Source organism: Camarhynchus parvulus, chromosome 2, assembly GCF_901933205.1.
Source record: "Camarhynchus parvulus chromosome 2, STF_HiC, whole genome shotgun sequence".
In the NCBI taxonomy this organism is placed as follows: Eukaryota; Metazoa; Chordata; class Aves; order Passeriformes; family Thraupidae; genus Camarhynchus; species Camarhynchus parvulus.
Window position 1 is genome coordinate 67,762,588 of NC_044572.1, and position 23,816 is coordinate 67,786,403.

Sequence of the window (23,816 nt, forward strand, 5' to 3'; positions counted from 1 at the left end):
TTCTTAGTTCAAAGTATTATAAAGTATTATAAATTATGTGAAACCAGTGGGGTTTTCACAGCCTGTCAGAACATATTAATAAAAAAATGAAAAGATGAACTTTTAAACATCGTCAAAGAGAACATTAAAACAGCAGGATGGACCTGAAAAGGTTGTTTCTGTTTTCCTCACCCTGTATAACCAACTCAATTGTCTCAAGCTCTTTTAACTTGTTGCTAAATGTTTATCTACACATGCTGTCAGAAATAACCTTGTTAGGAAGGTGAAGTTGGTGTCTCAGCAAATCAGACCCATGGAGTAGGCGTTGAGTGGCCTGTGACTCGCTTTCCTTTTTTCTCTTTCAGCACCATCAAAAAGGAAAAGTGAGAAAAACAGCACAAACATTAGTTAAAGCCTGAATTTAATCCCATGTCCTACAGGAATAATTTCATTACAATGAAAGCAGACAGACAGTATCTGTAGGGTTTTTTGCTTTGTTTTTAAGCAGTGATAATTATATATCCAATTAATATAGCCTATAGCTCTCCCAAAGATCATAACATTTAATAATCCCTTTAATTAAATGATTAATAGGAAATGCAGGGGCGGGTCTTACAAATTACCTGATTTACCATCACTGAAGACAGATTCTTTTAAAAATGGCTACAAATGCCTTGTTCACAAAAGACTTTATTATCTAATGATGCATACTGAAAACATACAGAAATCTGCATGGTCCACTTTACATGCAGCAGAACAATCTTCACTTTACAATAAGTAAGTGTCAACTGTTTTATGCAAGAGACAACACTTTAAAGTCACATTTCTTAAAGAAAAGCTTCATTTACAAAAGAAATAAAAGGTAAAGAAGCAATTACCGCTTTTAAAAAGCAGCTGCTTTGTTCAAGAGTGGAAGGTTTATGCCTGTATTGAAAGACAACATGATCACAAATAATGAAAACAATGAACAAATGAAACACTTTTAGCATAAAGCAGTACACTTTCAAAATGACATACAAATAGTTAAAAATTATGTTGTCTATCTATCCTTTAGATATAAGGTCTTTCAAATGAGATCCCAACATATGTAATTACTAAATGAAAACTCTTCTGTAAGTATTGGTTCTATGTCATAGTGAACTGTATTTAACAAAATGTATACAAAGTCTATAGCAAGTTGATTAAAAAAACTAAAGTAATAAGAAACAGTACACTGAAGGCGCTCTATCCATCAAGTGCGCTCTCTCCCAGTTTTAAATGTGATGAACAGAACAGAAGTTGTAACTATGCCACGGTTGCAATGCCAGAAAATAAAACAAGATCATTTCTCAAACATGCAGGGAATTCTGCCACAATGCTATTGTCTCTCATTTGTCAGTTGTTCCAGTAAAATAACAGCTTAAACACCGGTGATGTTGATGGGTTAGCTTACCTTCAGTGTACTGAAAGCTGTACACAACCTGCTTTAAAAGAGGAGACCATCCCTGCGGGCAGGCTCAAGAAGGAACAGACCCCCTTCGGCACTGACTACACCAAGGGCATGCTGCTGTGGCCTGCACACACACACCTAGGAAAATGTGAATATAAACAGCATTTATGCTGGCCATTTTGTAAAGACAAAAATGAAGCCAAGTCTGCTAAAAACAAATCAACCACCCAGTATTACTGCTCTCTTTTTCTTTTTTTTTTATAACAGATGCTTTTTTCTTTTTATAATATATACGAACTGCAACCATATACATTAGCATTGTACTTTTGTGCAGTCTTGGCAATTAAAACAGTTCTACAGTGAAAATTTTCACATAAGACACAAAACAGAATTACTCTAACATTTCTAAAAGAAATATCGGCCTTGATGTTAATTCATATGTATCATTTCTTCCTCAACTTTGCAGGGGAAATATTTATGTTTATATACATTAATAACTGCTGTGAAATTTCTTCAGTCTTTGTATCTTAATTAATCAAACCCTTTGAACTTCTTCATCTGGTTTAAATTTTCTCCTGGATGAAGGCGTGCTGCAGAGCCTGGTTGATGCTAATCCGTTTAGCTGGGTCTAGCATTAGAATCTGGTCCAACAAGTCCTTAAGCTGGTGCACTTTTTTACGCTGGTCTTCAGGGAGTCGTTGGCACCCAATCAAGTCTGCTAATAGGTCCTTGGTTGGATTAATGGTGCTCATAACAGTAACCTTCTCCTATAAACATAGAAATGGTAGCCTTGTAGAACAGAAGTAATGCACAAACCCCTTATCCATCCCTTCTACAGAGCTTCAGCAGCAGCTTTTCAGCAGGCTTGTCTTGTACCTGAGCAGCAACACCCTGCCCCCATATGGCCTCACAAAATCGTCATGTGCAGAGAAAAGAGTGGAAAAAACACTGTGGAGGGGGATGCCACAAAACAGGTTCACACATGTACCTAACATCCCATAACTCAGAACATGGAAGTCCACATGGAAAGTTCCCATATCTGACCACTATTTTCTGATTCTTAAATATAATATGTAAAAATGATACCAAAATTAATAGTGACCTCATAAAATATAACCATATCATACTAAACGTCCTTCTACAAAATAAAGGCAGAATTTCTTTTATTAGTAATTTAAGGACAGGTTATATGGAGATACCCTGTGTATCTACCAGATTAAATTTAGTTTTCTTAATTTTGTTCCTACATACTAGGGAAAAAAATAAATCTCTTTGGCCATTTTATAACTATGTAATCTGTCCATACTGCAGCAAAAGGACTTTCTAATAGCTTATAAAATCTTGGTTTTAATTAGGAAGCCAAGGTACATTTGAAAGACCATGTAGTAGGAAAGCTTAGAAAAAGTGATGGGTTAGTCAACACATGGAGGACTTAGACTTACCCTTTCCGTCACTTTATCTACTTCTATATACATAAAGTTGAGATTTTGATCAAAATGCTGATCTTTGAACACACCTTTTCGAATCATCTGGAAAATGAGGAAGAGGCAAGAGTTTCAGGCAAGTTCTCTGTGTCTTACACATTTCACAATTAACATCAATGTCTATTAATTTGCCAACATAAGTAATTTAATACTAATTAAAAAAAATACCAAAGGACAGGAAGAGGTGATGAGATTGAATACAAAGATACAGTTCAAACCCTTTGAAAAAGGACACAGTATCTTTCATTGACTTACGCATTTTTTCAGGTCAGTGCAGAGAAGGTTTCTGCTTTCACTTTATACTTAGTCTATGAAAAAGAAGCTGTATACTTTCACTTCATAAGATTTTAAATCAGTATAAATTACACACTCAGAGCAAAGTCTAGTATTTACTGTTAAGAAAATATATGTATGATAAGAAACAGAATTCCAGGAGAACAAAGACTGTATGTTGTACTGTACATTACAGCAGTTTCATATATTAAGTACTTATTTTTCTTACCTTGTTTGGCATCTTTCCTTTGAGATCCATGGCAAGTTTCAACATATGATTATTGGTTTTGCCAGGAAACAGTATTTTTCCTGTATAAAGCTCATATAATGTGCAGCCTACAGACCACATATCTATACCATAGTCATAGATTTTCCCTATAACTGAAACAGAGCAATTCTAGTTAATTACATAAAGGCAGACTTTGATGTAATATCACAAAAGCAGATAGATTAAAAAATTCTGATTTGTAAACTATATTGGTGCTGCTCTTCTTGGGAATAAAAAGCTACCATAAAAGAAGGACATAAACCTTTCAGCTTTTGAAGTACCCCTATTTTAGAAAGCGAGGCTTTTACCTAACACCTAAACTGATCAGCTTTAAATTACCAAAATCCAAGAAGTCAGAACAATACCTCTACATTGAAACATAACTATAACCCATCAGAATGACTTCTCACTGAGCTGATCACCAACATACATGAAGAGTCAAATGAACGTGCCTTCGAAGTCTGAATTTTTGACAGCCATTGTATTCTCAGAGTCATGTTTTGCCAAGACTAAATTCAAGTCAAATTTTCATCTGCTAATACTGGCACTTGCTGGCAAGTGATAGATGTAGCTAATCCAAAATGTACTTACTGATTTCTGGAGCTCGATAAAATCTACTAACTAGATAGGGTGTGATGTCGTTATCTGCGACATGTGAAGCTGAGCCAAAATCACAAAGCTTTAGTATCGTTTTAGACTCATTCACCTGCAAGTTAAACATAAATATCCATCAGCGCTATTTGTGGACAGAATTGATAACAGAACTGTAAAAGTGACAACACATTGAAGTCAGAGACAGGAAAAACATTCAGCCTTTAAATTGGAAGGTCCTTCCTCTCTATATTCTAAGAAAATCATAAAACTTGCTCAAAATGAAAGTGAGAGTTAATGTCTTCAGACCCTACAAAATACAAAAAAAAGTCAGTTTCATGTACTTTTCAAGAATGTACAAAACATCCTTCGTGGACCCAGATTTCATTCCGGATATTACAGATTTAGACTTGCAACTCCAGTATCCATTGTACCACTTATAAAACAGCGTATTATTCACATCTCATGCTTACATAGTAGATTTTACTGCTGAGATAGTAATAAGAAAACATTTTAGATAAATTAAAAATCTGAGTTTGTCACAGGGATGATGTCCAAAAAAAAACCAAAGGAAACCACTGGATTCCTCTGATGTAGCTCTCATGCCCTACCAGAAAAGAGGCATTAAAGACCTTTCCCCATCACCTCACTCACAAAAACAAAATCTCCATTCAGACTCAAGCCAACTGCTTCCATTTTGCAGAAAACAAGAACATCTCTCAACTATTGATGGGAAAATTTGAAATAATTCTCCTGTAAGACAATGTCCTGCTTTGGAAAGTCTGCTTTCTACAAAGATAGAAGGAGATGAATGCTTGTTTGAAAAAGATTTTATTTAGATGCTGTGTTGTATTCCTTTCTTACTATTTATACCACAATATCATTTTATATCAAAGTGTGAACCCTTAACATTTTCGGTAAATTTGACTTCACCTAAATTAACAGAATGATATTAATTTCAAATACTTCATTTTACACTACACTACAGACCATGCAAAAAAAGAGTTTTAATTATTTGTTACTTACCAAAATATTATCTGGTTTAATATCTGCATGTAGGATATTGCATCTTTTAAGAAGTTTTAAAGCTAGGAACAATTGCTGGCTGTAGGAACGCACAGCTTTAATGTGCAGTCCAACATCTTTCCCATACTTCTTCAACACCTCTCGTAAATTCATACTGTTAAGGGAAAAGGGGGAAAGAAAGAATTCAAAGAGCTTAACAGAAAAACTGATAGTGGCCGCCTAAATTCTACAACAAACTTGAACAAACCAGTTAGCTTTACATATTTTTTGAGAAATGTAGCATTCAACATTCCACTCTATGAGCTACAGAACTGAAATAAAAAGGCTGGTCAATCAGATCTGTCTCATGCTGTGTAATGACTTACTACACTGGACTTACTTAGTTCAGAGTATATCTTTAATCAATATTGATATGAGAGGACTTATTTGCACAAAACCAGAATTTTCTTAACAACCATAAACCCTTTGTACTAATTTTCTCCAGAAATAAATGAAAAAGGAAGCACACAAAAGATAAAAGCTGAGGAGATTTTTTTGGTGACCTAAGCAGCAGATAAAAAGACCATCATTCCAGGACAAAAACATAACTGGACATAAATAAGGTAGAAGTGTGCTATCAAGATAGTGTAGCACAAGAGAATAATTTGTTTTACAGCTCATTAATGAAATATGACAGTAATCTCACAAAATTTGCATTGTTGCAGTATATAACTTATTTTCACCCCAAATATGGCAAAACTTAAAATATGACATACACAGAAAACTTAGGATTTGAACAACTGATGTCTCTAAGTAGGAATGGGGACTAAGGCAATTAATATATCTGATCTACCATAAAACAGTATCTACAATCAACAAGAGCTTAATTACTTGAACAGAAAGTGAGCATGCAAGAATCACTGTAACAATTTTCTCCCTAAGGCTGTTACTGTATGTGTAATCTCTACAGAATATACAACATTTCTTCAATCTCTCTGGGAATGCATCTTAACACAAACCCTTAAAATAAAGAATTATGAAAACTAATAAAAATACTGACATACACAAAAAATCGTTAAGAGCAGTACTAGAGAGATGAACCATCTTTAATACATTATCTTGTTTCAAATATTTTCCAGGCAGAAAATTCACAACAGTGCTAAAAATAAATCAGAAATAGTCCAGTAGTCTGTGAATTTGTGCCCACAGACAATTTTTTTTTTTGTTTCAAAGTTCCTTGCATTCTTAAATCCTGGCACTAGAACAAGGTATCAAAACAACAGCCAAAACCAGACAGGTAAAGAACATACAGTAGTACTTTACCTTTTACAGAGAACCCCAAACATGTGTCATCTTACCTGAGTGGCTCAAATACCAGACAGAGATGTTGTTTGTGGTAGAAATGCCTGAACAACCGTAGACAATGAAACTTGTCATCAGGATCAGCATCATTGAGCTTCTTTAAAAATTCCAGTTCTTTTAGGCCAGTTTTTTGCCTGAAAACAGAGAAATGTGACTCTAAAACAAAATCAGTTAGATTCTAGTATCTTTTTAAATCTAAACATTCACTTGTGTGGCTATAATTATCCAGGAATGAGAAGTGTCTTGTCAATACTTAATGTACCACAGCTGAAAAACCAAAATCACAACAATGGTTTGCTGTCAGTGACTACACACTAGGTAAGTTTATTTAATTCCTGGATGTTCACTGCACCTTTGCAACCTAATTATTCTTTCCCCATTCTCAGTTGCAGCTAAGGCTAAAACTGGATTTTGTCCTGTAACGTGACAAATTTCAAACATAACTCACTTGAGAAGTTTACTTGTTTAAAAAACTGCTTCAACACATACAACAGTATTAAAAGACTTAAACTGAACTGACTATGGATTCAATTACACATCCAAGCTTATTACCTATACAACTCACCAAACTAAAACAGCTTATCACCCTGCCTTTTGCCTTTAAAACTTTTCTGGATACTTATTCATGTAACTAAACCACATCCAGTTATACACACAGTAAGACAACTTCTAAAACTTCCAAGGTAAAATACATGGAAAAGATTTTCATTTCAGTTGTCATTAACAGAAGAGGACACAAGAAATTACTGTATAAATACTGCAGCAGATGGTGAAAACAAGTACCGTAGACAAGTCAAGTCCTCAAATGACAGTTTAAGAGATCTTACTTGTTAATATTCACTCATTCTGAAAGACCTCTTTTTTTTTGTATTTCAACAGTGCGAATACCATCTCTTTTTATGTATCTTATATACATGCAAATGTTTAGAAAATATACAAAAATAATTACATGTATGGAGATCTTTTTTAAGTTGCAGATGATTGACTGGGATCCAACCCACAGCCTACCAAATAGATTTGGTCCATCAAAATAAAATTTTTACACTTCACAACTCCCATCTCAATAAACATAGGGCTCATAATTAGCTGTAACCTTGTTTCTTGCTATTACTGTTCCTTCAGTTTTGCAAATGAGAAAGTGCCTGACAAAAATGCAAATATCCTTCTTCCTGTGATAGCTGTAAAGAAGTGTGGATACATAGTCCTGGAGCACTACATTGTCTGGCTCATATTAGCAGAAAAGGCAGGAATCACAGCTGCGATGTTACTTCACTTGAAACAGGGAGATTCAAATCACACCGTGGAAAAACTTCCAACTGTTCCACATGCTTTATTACTATCAAAAAACCCCATTACTTACATAAGTTCATTGTTCCTGATGATTTTCACTGCGACTTCTTGGTTTGCTCTGGCCATGTCCCTGGCTCGCACCACATTGCTGAAGACTCCCTGACCAGTGTAACCATAGACATTGTAACGTTTATCTAGAACTTCACCTATATTAACACCTGAGGGATAAAACCAAGCAAGTCCAAGTTATGAAGGATTAATATAATGGAACTTTTTAAGAAAAATAAACCATTCTCTATCATTACAAAATATGAGGGCAAATAGCAAGATCCTTTAATTTCATGGCGCACAATGTGTTGTATCACCTAGCTTTGTGGAAATTATGGGGAACAAAAAGTGATTCTCTAAGTCTGGAGTCCTTTCAAAACTGAGGCTAAGACCTGCATGCTTGTTTCATCCTTTACATTACACGCTCAGAGAGGGATCTGGGATACATCTACATGAGAACAACATTTCAATACTTTTATACATGAGGACATTCACTGAGCACCCTCACTCTACCTGTCCTTGCAGACACAGACAAACACAACTTACGGTAATAGCCTTCTGCATCTGTCCAGTTATCCCTGAGATTGGGGTTTTCTTTGAAGTCTTTTCCAAACCCAGCAGCCCTTAAACGAGCACTCTGAAACAAAAAGAAAAGTAACAGCTTTGCTTGTGTGCTCTGTATTTTTCTTTGATGTTTACCTCCCAAAGCCCTTTTTCCCTACTGAAAAACTGTTCTCTCCATAATATAAACACACTTATCTTGCAGGAGAGAGAAACAACTTAATGTTATTTACATACCAGTATCTAAAGACTGATGCAAGGAAAGAGGATGAGATCAACCAACAGAATTATTATTATTAACCATAAATGGGCAAATTTTCAATTAATACTCACAAGGAATTTATGTAAGTCACGTTAGAATGCACATTTTGGACCATCTAAGTAAGACTAGTTACTTACACTAAGTTTATAGTAGAAAAGTTCAACAGTTTTCAAGGAAAACACAACTGTTTAAGCCTTGAATTTCTGTTCATTACATGCCACTTGTTTCATACTGTAATACATACTACCATAACACTTCTACAACTGCTGTTGACAGCTCTTAACAGATTGGGCAATATTTTAATCAGAAATTCAAAACTATGAGTAGTAAAGTTTATCTTAATTGAACAACAGTTTCTGGAATGGGGAGCTGCTCACTTATAAGCTATATAAACCCCCACTTGTAACTTCTGAACTTTTAAAAATGCACCCTCACACACACACTACCCTTCAAGTATTCATCCTTTTCCAGGTCAGAGGGATACCAGTGTTATTAGAGTAAAACCACAGCCTGTGTTATATCTGCCATAAAAACTCTCCAGTTAATTTTGGTTTAAATTAAGAAGAAACTTCTTTAGTTATTTCTCAGTGCTGTGCATCAGCAACAATGCAGAGGATTAAGAGAGAATGGCACATAAAGTCTTGAAAGTAGTCACTGGACTGCAATATCTGAGGGCCACTGCAGGATATTTAGAGAAAAGCTAATGAAAAAGTGTTAAAGTAAAACCAGGAAATGTATCTCTTCATGCCAAAAAATCTCCAAACCACCAGATTACTCCAGCATAGCATCATTAGCCAATTACAGTATTTTACACATTTTTTAATTAACCATACATGAATCTCTGGAAAAAGCTCATATTTAGAACATGCAACATGGTAACAATAATAAAAAGCTGAACTTATAAATAGATTCATGTTTTTACCATGTGCCATTGTATTCAAACAGCAGGTAAATCCCCCAGTTGCTAACTCTGTAAAATTGCCACTAATTTCAGCAGGTTTTATTTCACTGAAATACTAATTAAGAATCACTTTGCCTGCCTTGGCTGACCAAAAGATTAAGAACACAGAAGTCACTTAGCAGCACATGCTTTTACAAATCAAAGTTCTCACAACCCTCAAGTGACAGTGCCTCTAGCAAAAATCAAGCAGAAAAAAGCCCATACATTTCATCTCCAAGAATTACCTACATCAAAGTATGCAGCAAACATATCATCTGATTCTGTGAACATATCGGGAGCTAGCAGCTTCTTCTGAGATGAACCTTAAAATGAAATTCAGATTACTCAACATGAAGAAGATGACAAATGATAACTTTGTAGCCAGTGTAATTTGGCACCTGGTATCTTTACAACATAGTCTAAGATCAGTACATTGGCAAACAGGTAGTTCTACTAATGTTTCTAGCAAATACCATTTCACATTCTAGAATATAAACTCAAGACTAGTTAAGTTCTTCAAACAACTCAAAAATTTATATCTCTTTAAAAAACTATGTGCAATAGCTTTCACATAAGCATAGCAGAAAGAAAATACTACATACTTACATGTTCCCTACAAATAATAACTCTCTCTATATATATATGTATAGAAAGAAATATAAAATTACTATGTGTCTATATAAAAAAATACAGTCATATTTTCAATACACAAGTTCAAGCTTTTCTGCTAATCATGAGATATTTTACCAAAAGCCAAAGTTGTAAAGCCCAGAAATTCTTTCTTTGGAAAATGTTTTCTCCAACCCTGCTAAAAAGGTCCCAGTGTGCAGCTTTTTTCAAACACAATGTTTACTATTGTGTTAAAGAGAAACAGTTTTGTTATGGGCAAAATAATCCCTTCCTCACCTTTTAATCATCTTTAAATCCCAAAGACATTTTACTTGGTTGATAAGATAAAAGCAAAGAAATATAAATTAAGTACACATTAGTAAAAGCAAGCAAACTTCAAACTATTTCATTCATGCACACATTATGGCAGCCCTCCATGAACATGGTAAATTGGAGACCCTCCCTTCACTATGCAGTGAAGAAAAATAAACAATTACTTCAGCTCAGAGCCTTCAGGTCTCATGATGCACAAGCCCCTTCCATACCAAATAACCAGACTGAAATCTGACAGCATAAAAAATCATCCAGCATGCTGATACCACTGTTTCAAGGTATAGAACTGTCACCTGACACTTGTGGGGAAGCAGTTTATACCACTGTTTTGAGCTACAGACTCTCCTAGAAAATTCCTCCAAGTTTTCCTTAGTTCCAGTTACCTGTACTGGGCTACAATGAGTTATTGACTAGTTTCTTAGCAACTTACTACTCTGACCCTATAAGTGGTCAGGATAGAAATAAAAATTTACTCTTACAGAGGAAGGTAACCCACTGGTTTCTGCTGTTGTAACAGCCACCTCCAACCCAGAATCCTACCACCCCAATGTGAACGTAACTTTAAAAATCTTTTTTACGTGTGGAAAATGTAGGTAGTTAAGACTTAAATTTTCATATGCTTTAATAGATAAAATTGGAGAGCAGTACATGCTTTGACAAAATAGGAAAAACACACTGTCTGTTAGACATAATAAGCCTAACTTGTCATATGCAAAGAAAGTGCTAAAACATTTATTTTCACCAATATTGCAGGAGAACAATCTGAAAACATATGGCTCAAGGGAATGCCAGGATAAACTACAGAGCAGTACAGCAGTCTCAGAGAGATGCAGCTTTATTACTCTGAAGAGAAGCATCCACTAGAGACAGCGTATTTAGCCCCCAAAGATAGGTGTGGCACACGACATGAAATACAAGCTAACTGCAATTCTCCTCAGAGGGGCTGGGCAGGTTCCACAGCCCTCGTTAAACATTGCTATTGCAATTAAACTATAGAGAGAAACAAGAGCAGCTTGAAGTAGCTCAAATACAACCACACAGCAACTGCACACACCTCTCACTACTTGGAAGATGTACAGTAATCCACTTTCAAAAGACTATTACAAGGGTGTGCTGGGAGAGCTACCGTGCTCCTTCTGCTGCAGCTGGCAAAAGGCAGGTTTTATATCAAAAATTATTTAATTTCAACATGACTGTACAACAGAGTACATGATGGGGCAAAGAGAAAGAAAACACCCATTTCAGCAATTAGCTATGCTGCTAAAATGGACTTACTAGCAATGACCCTCAAAAGCTTTAATCATTCTAAATTATTACAGACCCACTTATATTCTTCTGTCTCACAGTGGCTTTGACCAAAAAAAGGTATAAAACGACCATAATTCCCAACCCTCAAAAATAAAGTCTAGGACTATACTAAGCTTCTAAGAAAACAACTTGCCTGAGGGAAAAGAAAAATCTGGAAAGGTAATTCTTAACCATATAGACAGACATCCTTGTTTGCTCTTCCAAATGTAAAGCACAAATTGTGTTAAGAGTTACCAGGAATATAGAGAACATGTTCCACTCTTATTATCCTTCCTAATGAGGAAGCTTTATTTTAATGCTATGTTTTAAGCACCATAGTATTTGTGAAAACGTTCACAAATTCCATCAAAAAAATCTACTTCCTAGTCTGGAAGTATGTAAGTAAACAAAGCCAAGTGTTTGAGCTTTCATAAATTGCACTAGAGAGATTGCAGAATCTTACCATTGTTCTGTTCAACTGTCATGAGGTTGTGCTTGGCTTTCACTGATGCCTCAAATGTGTCCACATTTTCCCGTTCATACTCCTTAACATCAGCAGCAACTCTTTCTAGGATGTCATCAGGCGAATTTGAGCGACTACGTGTACTACTCTGAGGGCTGCTTGGTTCAGATGGTACAGATATGTTACTGTCTTCTGTCTGGCCTTTGTATTTCTAAAAAGAAATTTAGTTTTTAATCTCACTGTTACAATTAATCACAATTTAAACATTTTCATATCCACCCTTTCAATGGTTTGGGCTTTCAGCTGAAACATTAATCTTTCCTTTCATAATCACCTACGTCTATAAAGACAACAGATTATTTTCAGAATGGGATATAACTTCTGAAAATTCAATTTGTCACAATACACCACAGTCCAGACCATAAGACTGAAATGTGTGTTCTTTAGGTCTTTACATTTCTGTAAAACCAGATTATTAACTAAATATTAACTATTAGGTTATGCATAACAAAAAGTCAGCAGCAACAAATGTATTACTAAACCATCCTGGCACACAAACACTGAAATACAGTCTTTGAGGAAAAATTACTTATTTTATATCCTACATTCTAGAATATTTCCCAGTTTTATTAGTGTTATGGTAGAGAAAAGTAGCTTTTAGATTCAGGTTTTTTTTATGGGAACTATAAATCCTATTTATTAATTTGTGTTGAAAAATTCCAGAAGCATTAAGAAACTTCAAACATCATCTTTACAATTTTTGTCACCCTTAGGTACTGAGAAATTATATAGATCTCACTTCCTATCCCAAAAGGTAAAAATCAAGATGAAGAAATGCTGCTACCATTCAGCTGTCTAGGTTGAACTATTCAATAATACAAGCAGAGGTTTTTCCATTCAGGGAATTCAGCTCTGCAGTTTGCTTCCAGCCTGCACCAACATCAGGTGTAACCAGTCTTTAAAAAGAATTCATATGGTTTGGCTCAGTCATAGTTCTGAAGGATTTTACAATGGGCTTTGCATAAAACCATGAACAGTATTTTTAGCGCTATTTAAAATAAGCACTACATCAAAGCCAGTAATTTTGTACCTGATACTACATAAATACACTACAGCATTTTGCTTGCTATGTTCCAGTTGTGTGCCATATCCCACCTCTGAAAAGAGATAGCTGACTCATATTGTACAGTGACACTCCCTCTGGCCACAGCTTCTTTCAGGGGTTTTGATCACACATTACACACTTGTGATTACTGTCACCTTGTTACTGGAGTAAGAAGTTCATGCAATTCACATGCACTTTTAAGGAGGAACCCATGACAGTGGCTTTACATTATTTTGGAAATTGACAAGGATAACTTCTACTTGAAACAAACTGACCAGTTAGGTTAATTGATATAGAACTTACTGTTGCACTGAAGTTATTGTATCAGTGATACAGCTACGGAGAAAACCTACAGATAAAGGTAACTGAAGAACATTTTTAACATGTCTTAAGACCATCAGAGAATGTTTAACTGTAGCAAAAAATGACTCACAGAAGAGTCACTTCAGTTTTAAAAGCAATGCTGTGACAATAGAAGTGCAGAGTTTAAGAGAGACTAACATTTACAATGTACTAACTGGAAAAATACAGCAATAGGAATTACTATTGCAATGCAGCAATAGGCAAAGAGCCTTCCATTACCCTGACATTTTACACTAAAAACACAGAATTCGTTCCTGTAACCATGTACCTGAACAATTGCTTGTCGCTGTAATCTCCTTTGTCTTATCTCTGCTTCTTCATCCTCTTCTTCCAAATCAAAGTCTTCAAGACTACAAAAACATGATTTTTTAATATAACTTCATAAACATATAATTATCTACTGAATTTTACCAAGTGCAGTTGCTTGGCATATAAAGCACAGAATATATTAAACAATAGCTGTTCAAGCGACTCAGAAAGCAATGCAGTGTATCCCACTGCATATATTTACATTTCCTTACAAAGAAAATTTATCTCTTGGTATCTCATTGAGACTTTCTGCATTCTATTTTTAATTGCAAATAATTAACAGCCCTCTTCTAAAAGACAACAAACAAAAAAATCCTTGTTCCTTTTCACTGCAGCATCATTTTTCCTTAATAATTTCATTAAGAATGCATACTCTTGCACAATTGAATAGGCAGATGCTTAGGAAAAATAAACACAATATGCAGACAGCAGTTAATCCTTTCAGCTATTAAAGCTTTTCCTTAAGTGGGAGGCTTTAGTAAGCAGACCAAAAGTTTTCACAAGATCCTGATGAGGTTGAATTAAAAAACCTAATGATAGATCCTCCCCTACAGGTCTGCCCACTAGCCAACAGGTATCTTTCACATATTCCGAAGTTTTTCAGATTCTCTCAACACTCATTGAACACGACCACAAGTACAAAGACATGATTATGGTTTTAGGTGACAACTCAAAACTACACCATCAAGATAAATGTTAGTTCACTCTTGGTATCAATGGAACTACAGATTATAAATAATCAGTGTAAGTTAGAAACATAGTCTTACTTTTCATCTGATGAAGACTCCTGTTCAGCTTTCATGCCCTCAGAAAGACTACCTTTAAATTTGTCTTCTTTAACTTTGCTTCTACTCCGACGTCTATGGCCACCACGTGACCTGGACCTCCTTCGAAGGCGAGATCTACTTCTCCGGCCTCTATCCCTGTTTGATAAAAACAAGAGATTTGGATTTTGGGTTGGGGGTTGTTTTTAAGAAAAGAGAGAAAATCTTTTCAGAAAAGTAAGATATGAAATGATTCCAAGTAATGAAACAATTTAATTAATGGAGGACAAAATGAATTTAACTGTGCCAGCACATATTAATATGGACAAAAAAAAAAAAAGCATGTTTTTTTTACACATATGATAGCACAATCCTTATTCTTCCTGTAATATCTTACAAAATACACTTAACAACATAGAGTGTCCTTACCTCCTCCGAGGAGATCTACTCCGCCTCCTGGGAGATCGGCTACGTCGAAGGGGTGTTCGAGATCTCCTCCTAATGGGGGACCGAGATCTTCTCCTGGATGGGGACCATCTGCTGGGTGGGCTGACATCCTTGGATCTTTCACGCCTAGACAAAATGTCATCCCTGGTCCGTGTTCTTAAAACAGAGGAAGAGAGTGGTAGTAAAAATCAGGAGCAAGCTGAAAACAAAATAAATTATTCCCTCTAAAACTCACTTCAAAAATTTTACTGCAGGTGAGGGACCACCGGATGGGCTTCTGAGGGAGGGATGGATAAGTAGCCAGCAGAGCTGGCTGCCCTTCCTGTGTGTCTCTCCCCACCCTGGCAAGTGTGTGCCCATGCAAAGCTCTAGTTCAGGACAAGTCTAGAAACAGCTGATTAATTACTACCACGAAGCTAAGAGAGGTTTTAAAACAAAGTTTCTGTTTAGGTGTTACATAAATAGTGGCCTGTTTTCATGTTTACCAGACACAGTATTGAAACAATACATAAACCCCAAAATCTTATTCTTGAGAATTGTTCCACCCACTTCCCACCATGCTATTGAAATTTAGGCTTAGGATCATGCTATTTCACAGGACTGACAACAATGTCTGTTTTAATTTGGGCACTATAACTGCATGGCTTCAACATTTCACACATTCTAAAACAGTAGATGAAAACTAGAATTCTTAACTAAAATCTAAACTACCTCTTCTCAAATTAAAAAATAATTCAAGTCTGATACTATATACACTCTTCAAAATTTCTTTATTCTTGCCTAAACAGATTATTCTCACAATTATTCAAGAAAAAAAATCTTAGATGGGATTAAAAAGCTTAACTGCATGACAGCAAGAGGTCAGTCAAAAACTGGAAAAAATATAAATTATAAATTTAACAACTACTCTTATGAGACTGCATTAGAAATAGGAAAATAGTTTCACTCTATTTCAAAGGAAATGTTGCTACCCTATTTTTTTCCTGCTCCTTATTTTTGATTTTTTTAATTAAGTTGGAACAAGTTGGAATAACAGGTGTTATTTCTCATCAATGAACAAAATATCTTAGGTCTGAAAGGCTAATCCCACTAATTCTGCGACTTTTTTCATTTGATTTGAGACTGCTACATCAGTTTCAATTACCTTAACTAGAGACAATGATCGGACATACAGAACTGCTGCAAAATAGTAAACAGTGAGGCAAAAGGAAAATTTATGCATATGCAGAGTACTGGCAGCTTCTACAAGGAATTACTGTACTCAAATGCTGGAGCAGGCCAATACCTCTAGCCCAATTAATTTATATTATGTTCTTGTGAACAATATTACATAAAAAGGCACAGGATGAAGAGTTCCAGGCTTCCTGACTAACAGAGCCGTTGTACTGCCAAAACCTAATCACAATATCTGTTACAAAAAATAAATTAGTTCAGAGATCACAAGGATGAGATAAAAAGTGGAGGATCATTAAAAATTCATAGTAACTTCACATAATGAGTAACTTCAGTCAAAGACCTGAGAAGTGTCTTACAAGATTAGAACACTGGAAACAAACTTGAAAATGAAATTACTGGGATTTTTTTTTTAAACTGGTCATTACAGCTCCTGAAATTCTCTGGCAGTTTGAGGAATTACAAGTGGTGAAAACCCGAACACAGGTAGAATTAATTCAGATGTCTTACAAGGAAAGATTATTCCTGCTGATCTGCAAACACCTCCAGCAGAAAATATTTTAGTAGTCCCCCACTCACATGCTGCTCACCACGCAGTTACAGAAGTATGACTTTGACAGCAAAATTCTAGACACATGCATCACTTGAAATAAGTGTCTAGACAACCAATTCAAGCTGGCTGCAATGCAAGCTGTCAAGAAAAATGAAAACTGAAAGATGCAAAACGTTGCAGAGGAAAAGTCAACTACTATGCCAGAAAAACTCAGTGGTTGGGCCGACACATTCCTGATAAACTGACAGCATTTACAATACTTGCTTAATCGGGTCAGCATCACTGGGGCCACTCTCCAAAGCACCCAACGATACCCCATACCTGAAACCAGAGTAACCTCCAGTGATTCAGGCTGAAACTTTCCCATTTTTAGGTGCCTATCCACTAAGCTTTGTGGTTCCAATTCATTTTAAAATTCATATTTCTTAGTTCTCAGCCTGGGTGAAACTAAACCCCCTGATACAAAGTTTTAAATTATTTATTGTCCACTGCTGAACTTTTCTAACCCTTAAACTTCTTACAGCCAATGAATTAACTTCCAAAAATGTGTACACTCATATTGTTCTCTTCTCAGAAACTTGCCACCCAGGCATTACTAGCATACAAATTTCAAGGTAACTGCTTTCATAGGCTAAATCTTTTTTTAAAAATGCCAAGACTACACCAATACAATAAAGAGTTATCCATCCTTCTCCTGCAAGTGTATGCAAAATATGATAATTACATATGGCAGTCCAATAACAAAGCAACATTACCATTCCACTAGCAAATGAAAATCCACAGTATTTTGAAGGAAAAAAAACTCTGAGAAGGACATCTTGATATAAAATTTGGCTTACATTCATACATACTGACTCTATCATAAAGGCTTTTTTTGAGGGGAAAGAGGGGTTAATTACCCACTTTTAGCCAACACTAATATGTAACACTGAAGAGGATTCTCACTCCACAGCAGTTTCAGAAAGCAACAGAACTACTGACAAAGAATCAAAATAGTAGCCAAATTCTGAATCCAACCAGCGATAAAAAGGAGAATACAGTTACAAAACTTGTTCCCAGTATGGGTGTGAGCAGCAAATAACTCAGTACTTTAACAACCACAAGATGAATTTGCACCTCTGACAGCTGGGAAGAACAGTCGTTAAAAAAATGTGAATACATACAAAGGAAGCTCATGATACAATGTACTATCTGATTACCTTTTTTAATACCTATTTTCTGAACAAAATGAGGAGATAAACTCCAAACTAGAAGATAGCTCATCCCCTAACACATTTTTGTGGTGGCTCATGACACCTTTAAGTTACCTGGGAGAAGAAAGACGCCTCCTTTCTGATTCTCTCCTTTTTCTTTCTGCAGATCTACTCCTCACTCTTCTAACCGGAGAGCGGGTTCGAGAGGGGGATCTGCTCTGTTTAGATCTACGGTCGTTAAAGAGAGGGGATCTGCTTCTTCTTGACTTTTCACGCTGCTTGGGAGATAAGCTTCTCCCCTTTGGGCTGCGGCCAGGTCGTCTAGGGGACCTGTTTTCTTTCCCTGAAGAAGCATCTTTAGAAGGAGATTTAATTGACTTTTTTTCTTTGTCAGTCTCTGATCTCCTAGGTTTTCTATCTTTGGACCGTGATCTTCTATCTTTGGATTTGCTTCTTAGTTCTGCTGGAGATTTAGATTTTCTACCACGATCTCTGCTTTTGCTTTCATTCACAACTGGAGACTTTCTGCGGTCTCTTGATTTACTTTTATCATCAGCCTTATTTCTATCCTCTGGAGGAGACTTAGACTTTCTGTTTTTCTCCTGAGATCTCCTCTTAAGTACTGGGGACCTAGATTTCCTTGTCTGATCTTGAGACTTACTTCTCTTATGAGGACTTTTGGATTTCCTCCTTTCTTTTGACTTGCTTCTAGTAGTCTTCTCTTTGACTCCATCAACTCCTGCCTTGGATTTCTTTTTGTCAGATCTGTGCCTAGTCCTTTCTTTTGATTCGCTCTTACTTGATTTCTTGGAACTAGTTTTATTGTCCACAGGTTCTAATTTCCCCTTAGTATTTGCCTTCGCTGTAGGTCTTGTTCCATTTCGTGCTTTTTCATTAATCTCCCCCTCTTCTTCAGATCCTGACTCATAACCTTGTAATATTAATCCCATCCCAGACTGGACTTTTCCTTCCATTAATTCATTTTCAAGTTCAGCTTTCAGCAATGCTCTTTGTTTCTCTAAGTCTTCCAGAGGAGCCAAAAAATCAATTTTAGTTCTTTTAGCTGGTCCATCTTCTTTGTCAGAGGCATCAGCCACCTCTTTCCATTTATGTTTCTTATGTTTGTGTCTGTGTTTATGTTTTTTGTCCTTGTCATCTTCTGAAGAATGTTTGTGTTTCTTGTGTTTACTTCGGTGTTTGTGTTTCTTTTTTTTGTGTCTGCTGTGCTTGTTCTGAGGTTGGTCTGCCTCTGACACTTCCCCATTTTCTTCATTCACACTTTTCTCGGATGCCTCAGCATCCTCAACCCTGCAAAAAACAAAGAGATCAGTACTATAAACTCACTGTAGCCCTTTATCTCATGTTAAATAGACAGCCTTTTATGATAGAAACTAACTGGCATTTATTCACCTACCTTCGGGAGAATTAAAAATGTACCACTAATTTAAGTAAGTTATAACAGCAGATACACTTCCTCAGGAGCAGACTGCTATGGCTACAGAAGGAAATAGGATGGAAGGAACAGACAGCAAATGCACAGACAAAACTAAAAGCGTGGATGGAATCACTGCTTATGCCTTTACATTCAATTCTGACCTATCTGTTAACAGCATACAACAGTGCTGAATATTTGTCAGTACATCATCATCTATGTCACTTTCTGCTCCACTCCAATGCCTAACCCAAGCTATGCCTTTTACAAGTATTTTCAAGTGGCAGAAAACAGTTGTGCTCTAAAGATCAAAATTTATTTCAAAATAAATTGACCACCTTACAAAACCTTCCTGCAAAATCTCATCCAGAGCTGACTCTCTTAGCTGCAACTTTTTTCTTTTCTAACACCTGTTAGAAATTCAAGAAATGTTCTTACAGATTTATATTATTTATGCAATACAGGAAACACTGCTGAGGAATGGGACAAATTAAGGAAGTCTAATTTCAGAGCAGCTTTTTGATAGTATGCAGCAGATTAGTAGCTCAAAAAAATGTGGTAATCTTGACACTTGTAAAATACCATTGACCAAAACAGCTGAAAGTAAGTCTACAGCAGGTAATTAAAATAATGATATACAGTGTTTCTTCTAAGAAGAGTATTTTCAATTAACTACAATTTCTCCAAATAGTAACTTTAAAAAATATAAAATTCAGTCCTGATGTTACACATGCCGCTGTATTATCCTCCATAGCCACTGAAACTGGCTTAGCAATAGGGGTTTTTACAATGTTTAGCAAATACCTCCAGATCTCAAGAACATCAATGAAGTTACTGTCTGTTAATACAGACATTTGCCTTTTGAAATATTACAGGTGCCAGAGCTCACCTTTCTACAAACTCACCCCATCTAAACGACAGCTTTGAAATTTACTAGTTGCCACTTTAATAACTTAAACATAGCTCTTTGCTGTATACTAAGCCTCATTAGGTGAAAAGAAATTCTCCAAACATGACAGTCAGGAGCAGGGGGTGAATGTACACAGAAATGTGGAAATTATCTTCTGAACTCTATCTTCTGAACTGAAATTCTCTGGCTGATCTGAAGAATATGATCAATCATCTGATCCAATAAATGTATCAGAGATCTTCTAAGCCAGACCTAAAGGACAGCACCTCACTATGAATTTGATTAGTGTCTTCCTAATTAAGGACAGGATCTTAAGCAGTGCACATTTACTCTCTCCTGCCTGAGTAAGGCAAATTCCTGTACTAGTCAACAACTAGCTGACTTTTCTGCAAAGTACACTAAAATTATTGGCTAAAATTATTTGTTAAAACTTTAGTGCTATGAAATGATGAAAGTCCAAAAGGAACTGTTTGAGTTAAGAATATAAAATTTTCAGACTTAACTCAGAATGCTGCTTGTCTTTTATGTTTTTATTACTACTTCTGCTTATTCAAGGCACACAGAAAGGTGTTTTTCTTAACTGCTACCTCCTGACACTCCACACCATTATGATAAAAGAATATCAGAACAAAAGAGGAAAAACTGGCTTAAAAAAGAGCTTATTTTATCTTGCACTTAGCATTATAAAAAGTCAAAAAAAGAAGTGTTAAATGCAAAACTTCTTCAACTTGGATTTGCCATCCTGAGCAAGACTATCTGTCACATAAGTGGGGAAATGTGACAAGGGAACATTTTAAGGGAACTATGTGCCCTTCAAAATTTCTTTCAGTTGGATCCAGGATCCTGTGTAAGTCCCCCGTTAGCACAGTAAAGGGACTTCAAGACATTATAAAAATATTAAATACAATACAAATCACATCTATTCAAACTGCTCCAGGTAAGTCTTCCTTCTCTTAACAGCAGAAAGTGACACCAAAATCTTTAAGGAAGTGATTTTGCTATTATTTTGGAGTTATGTAATAACCTCATCCTACATTCTGGAAAAGCCAGCTGGTAGCTAAGGTGCCAGACAAGACACATCACCACAGCAGCATGTCAGGCCACTACAGGCTGCCGATACAACTGCCAGCTGTCTTTGTACTCAACAATAACATCAGGTTGATTAATGTGCAAAAAACAGTTCTAGTTTTCTTCATGTACAGGGGAATACATTTATTTCAAGTAATTTCATTAAACTGTGGATAAACTTTTACTTCCATTAAATGCTCCAGAAATATAATGACATGGATGAAAAAGCCTTTTAAGAATATTTCAGAAGGTGACGAGGCATGTCTACATGTTTAGGTGCTAATGGCTTTAAATAGAGAGGAACTGTGACATGAACTTGTTATAGCCCTACTTTTTCCTATTTTTGAATTCAAGGAGAAGAATAACAGGAAGTTCATAAGGATGTGCAGCGATTTCACCCATCTCTTCCTTCATACAGGGGTCCTATCATCAGCTTCTACCTTATCACTTAACTTTCCCTCTACAATACTAAACGCTATTCTCCATAAGCATGTGTTTTACACGGCTCACATGTACTCCCACTGCTTTTCCTCACCCATTTTCTACTCCCAGGATAAATAATAAAATCAAGCCTCAAATCAAAACTTTTAAGGAGAAAAAGACACAGAAAGGAGTTTACATGGCTAAAATATTAATGTAGTAAAGACGAGCAATAGAGCAAGCATTAGATCGTTAACTCCCAGCAGAATTTCCACAAGACTGTGCTCACTCAGGAGAGTGTGGACAAACCCAAACCCCGCGGCACAAACCGGGGCGCCTGGAAAACGCACGCCCGGGAGCCCCGTTCCGGCAGGGAGGCGGCTGCTCGATCTTCGCTTCCCAACGGGAGCCGGCACTTGCCAGTCATTTCGAGGGCTGGAAGGAGGGGCTGGCGGCAACAAATCACTTTCTGCTTCCACCAGCACGGGCACTTTCCAGACCGCGAGAGCGGCCGGGGCCCGGGGGAAGGAGGAAGGGAAGAGGGTTCGCCGCAGGGCGGGCAGCGGCTCGGCGGTCCCAGGGCAGCCCCGCTGGCCCGGAGCCCCCCGGCCCGGCTCGGAGAGGGTGTGGGGGGTGTGCGTACGTTTGAGTGGCATGGGGGATCCCGGGGAGCGCCGGCCCGGATCGGCCTCAGGGATGCCCGAGCCCTGCGCGCCCGGGCGGGCAGCAGCGGCCTCGCAGCCACGCGGCAGATGCGCATCCCTCCGTCCCACGTCCCCCGCACCGGCGGCAAGCCCGGTTGGCAGGCGGCAATCCCGGTTCGCCGCGGCGGGAGCACCCCAGGGCGGGAAGGCGCACGCGGGACTACCGGGGACACGCGCCCGCCGCCGCTTCCCTTCCCCCCTCCCCCGCGCGGCCCTCCCGAATCCACGGGCGGATCCAGCGCCCCAGGCCCCGCCGGGCCGCCTCGCCGCGGGCCAGCGGCGCCTACAGCAACCCCTCTCCCCCGGCGCGGCCGCCTTCCCCCGTTCTCCTCTCCATAGCCCCTTCCTCCTCCTCCCTCACCACTTCCACCCGGGCCGCTTCTGGTCGTCCCCGTCCCGTGTGTGCGTCCCGCCTCCCCAGTCCCCTCGCCCGCGCTTCTCCCTCCACCTCCCTTCTCCTCCTCCCCAAAGCTCCAGGGCGAGCAGCCTCCCCCCCTCCAGCCGGTCCTTACTCGGGCGGTCGCTGCTCGGGCTCGGCCGCGGCGGCCATTTTGAACTTCCGAACTCCTTCGCTGCCGCCGCCGCCGCCGCTGGGAGGGGGCGGGGGGAGTCGCGGGGCCGGAAGTGAACCCCGCGCGCGGGGCCGGGAGCGCGGCGGAGGCTCCGCCCCCCTCCCCGTCCGGCCCCTGAGGGCGGTGGCGGCGGGAAGGGATTGGGAAGGGGTCCGACTGGGAATTGGCTGGGAATCGGCGGGGTTGGGTGAGGTATTGGGAAGGAGCTCTTCGCCGTGAGGGTCCCGAGACAGAGGAACAGAGAAGCTATGGATGTCCCATCCTTGGGAGCGTTCTAGTCTGGTTCGGCCGGAGCTCTGAGCAGCCTGGTCCCGTGGAAGGGTATCCCTGCGCTTGGCAGGGGGTTGGAATTTGGTGGTTTTTAAGGTCTCTTCCAGCCCAAGCTGTTCTGTAATGCTGTGGTCCCGTTGAAAGACGTCGCTCCGCTTAATTTGCCTTTCCCGGCTCGGCCTGGCTGTGCCGGGCTGAGGGAAAGGGTCGCTGGGGTTCGGGGCTGTGTCTGGGTGCGCTCCTGTGGTGGCTCCTGGACTGGAGGGGGCAGGTTTCTCACCAGCGTTCTCGCCTTTTAAAATAGGTATTAGATTTAAGATCACTGCTGCCTGTCTGCTAACAGGAGCTG

General features: G+C 38.2%; 1 protein-coding gene across 3 annotated transcripts; it reads right to left on the reverse strand.

The window, feature by feature from the left end:
- Positions 1 to 649: 649 nt before the first annotated feature.
- Positions 650 to 23,244, reverse strand: PRPF4B (pre-mRNA processing factor 4B). 3 transcript variants are annotated; one of them, XR_004061689.1, is made up of 16 exons: positions 23,138 to 23,244; positions 18,206 to 19,399; positions 15,155 to 15,328; positions 14,729 to 14,884; positions 13,921 to 14,002; positions 12,185 to 12,395; positions 9,742 to 9,815; positions 8,276 to 8,366; positions 7,752 to 7,899; positions 6,388 to 6,525; positions 5,051 to 5,204; positions 4,025 to 4,139; positions 3,395 to 3,546; positions 2,851 to 2,937; positions 1,412 to 2,175; positions 650 to 903 (listed from the first exon to the last, which is right to left on the reverse strand). XR_004061689.1 is itself a non-coding variant. In XM_030971026.1 (16 exons), exons 1-15 carry the CDS (start codon positions 23,173 to 23,175, stop codon positions 1,972 to 1,974), a joined length of 3,018 nt encoding a protein of 1,005 aa, XP_030826886.1. In that variant the 5' UTR covers positions 23,176 to 23,244; the 3' UTR covers positions 650 to 1,546; positions 1,950 to 1,971. The 3 variants fall into 3 exon arrangements, 2 of the variants coding, with proteins under 2 accessions (XP_030826886.1, XP_030826885.1); XM_030971026.1 differs by having other exon boundaries at positions 650 to 1,546; positions 1,950 to 2,175; XM_030971025.1 differs by having other exon boundaries at positions 650 to 2,175.
- Positions 23,245 to 23,816: the final 572 nt, after the last annotated feature.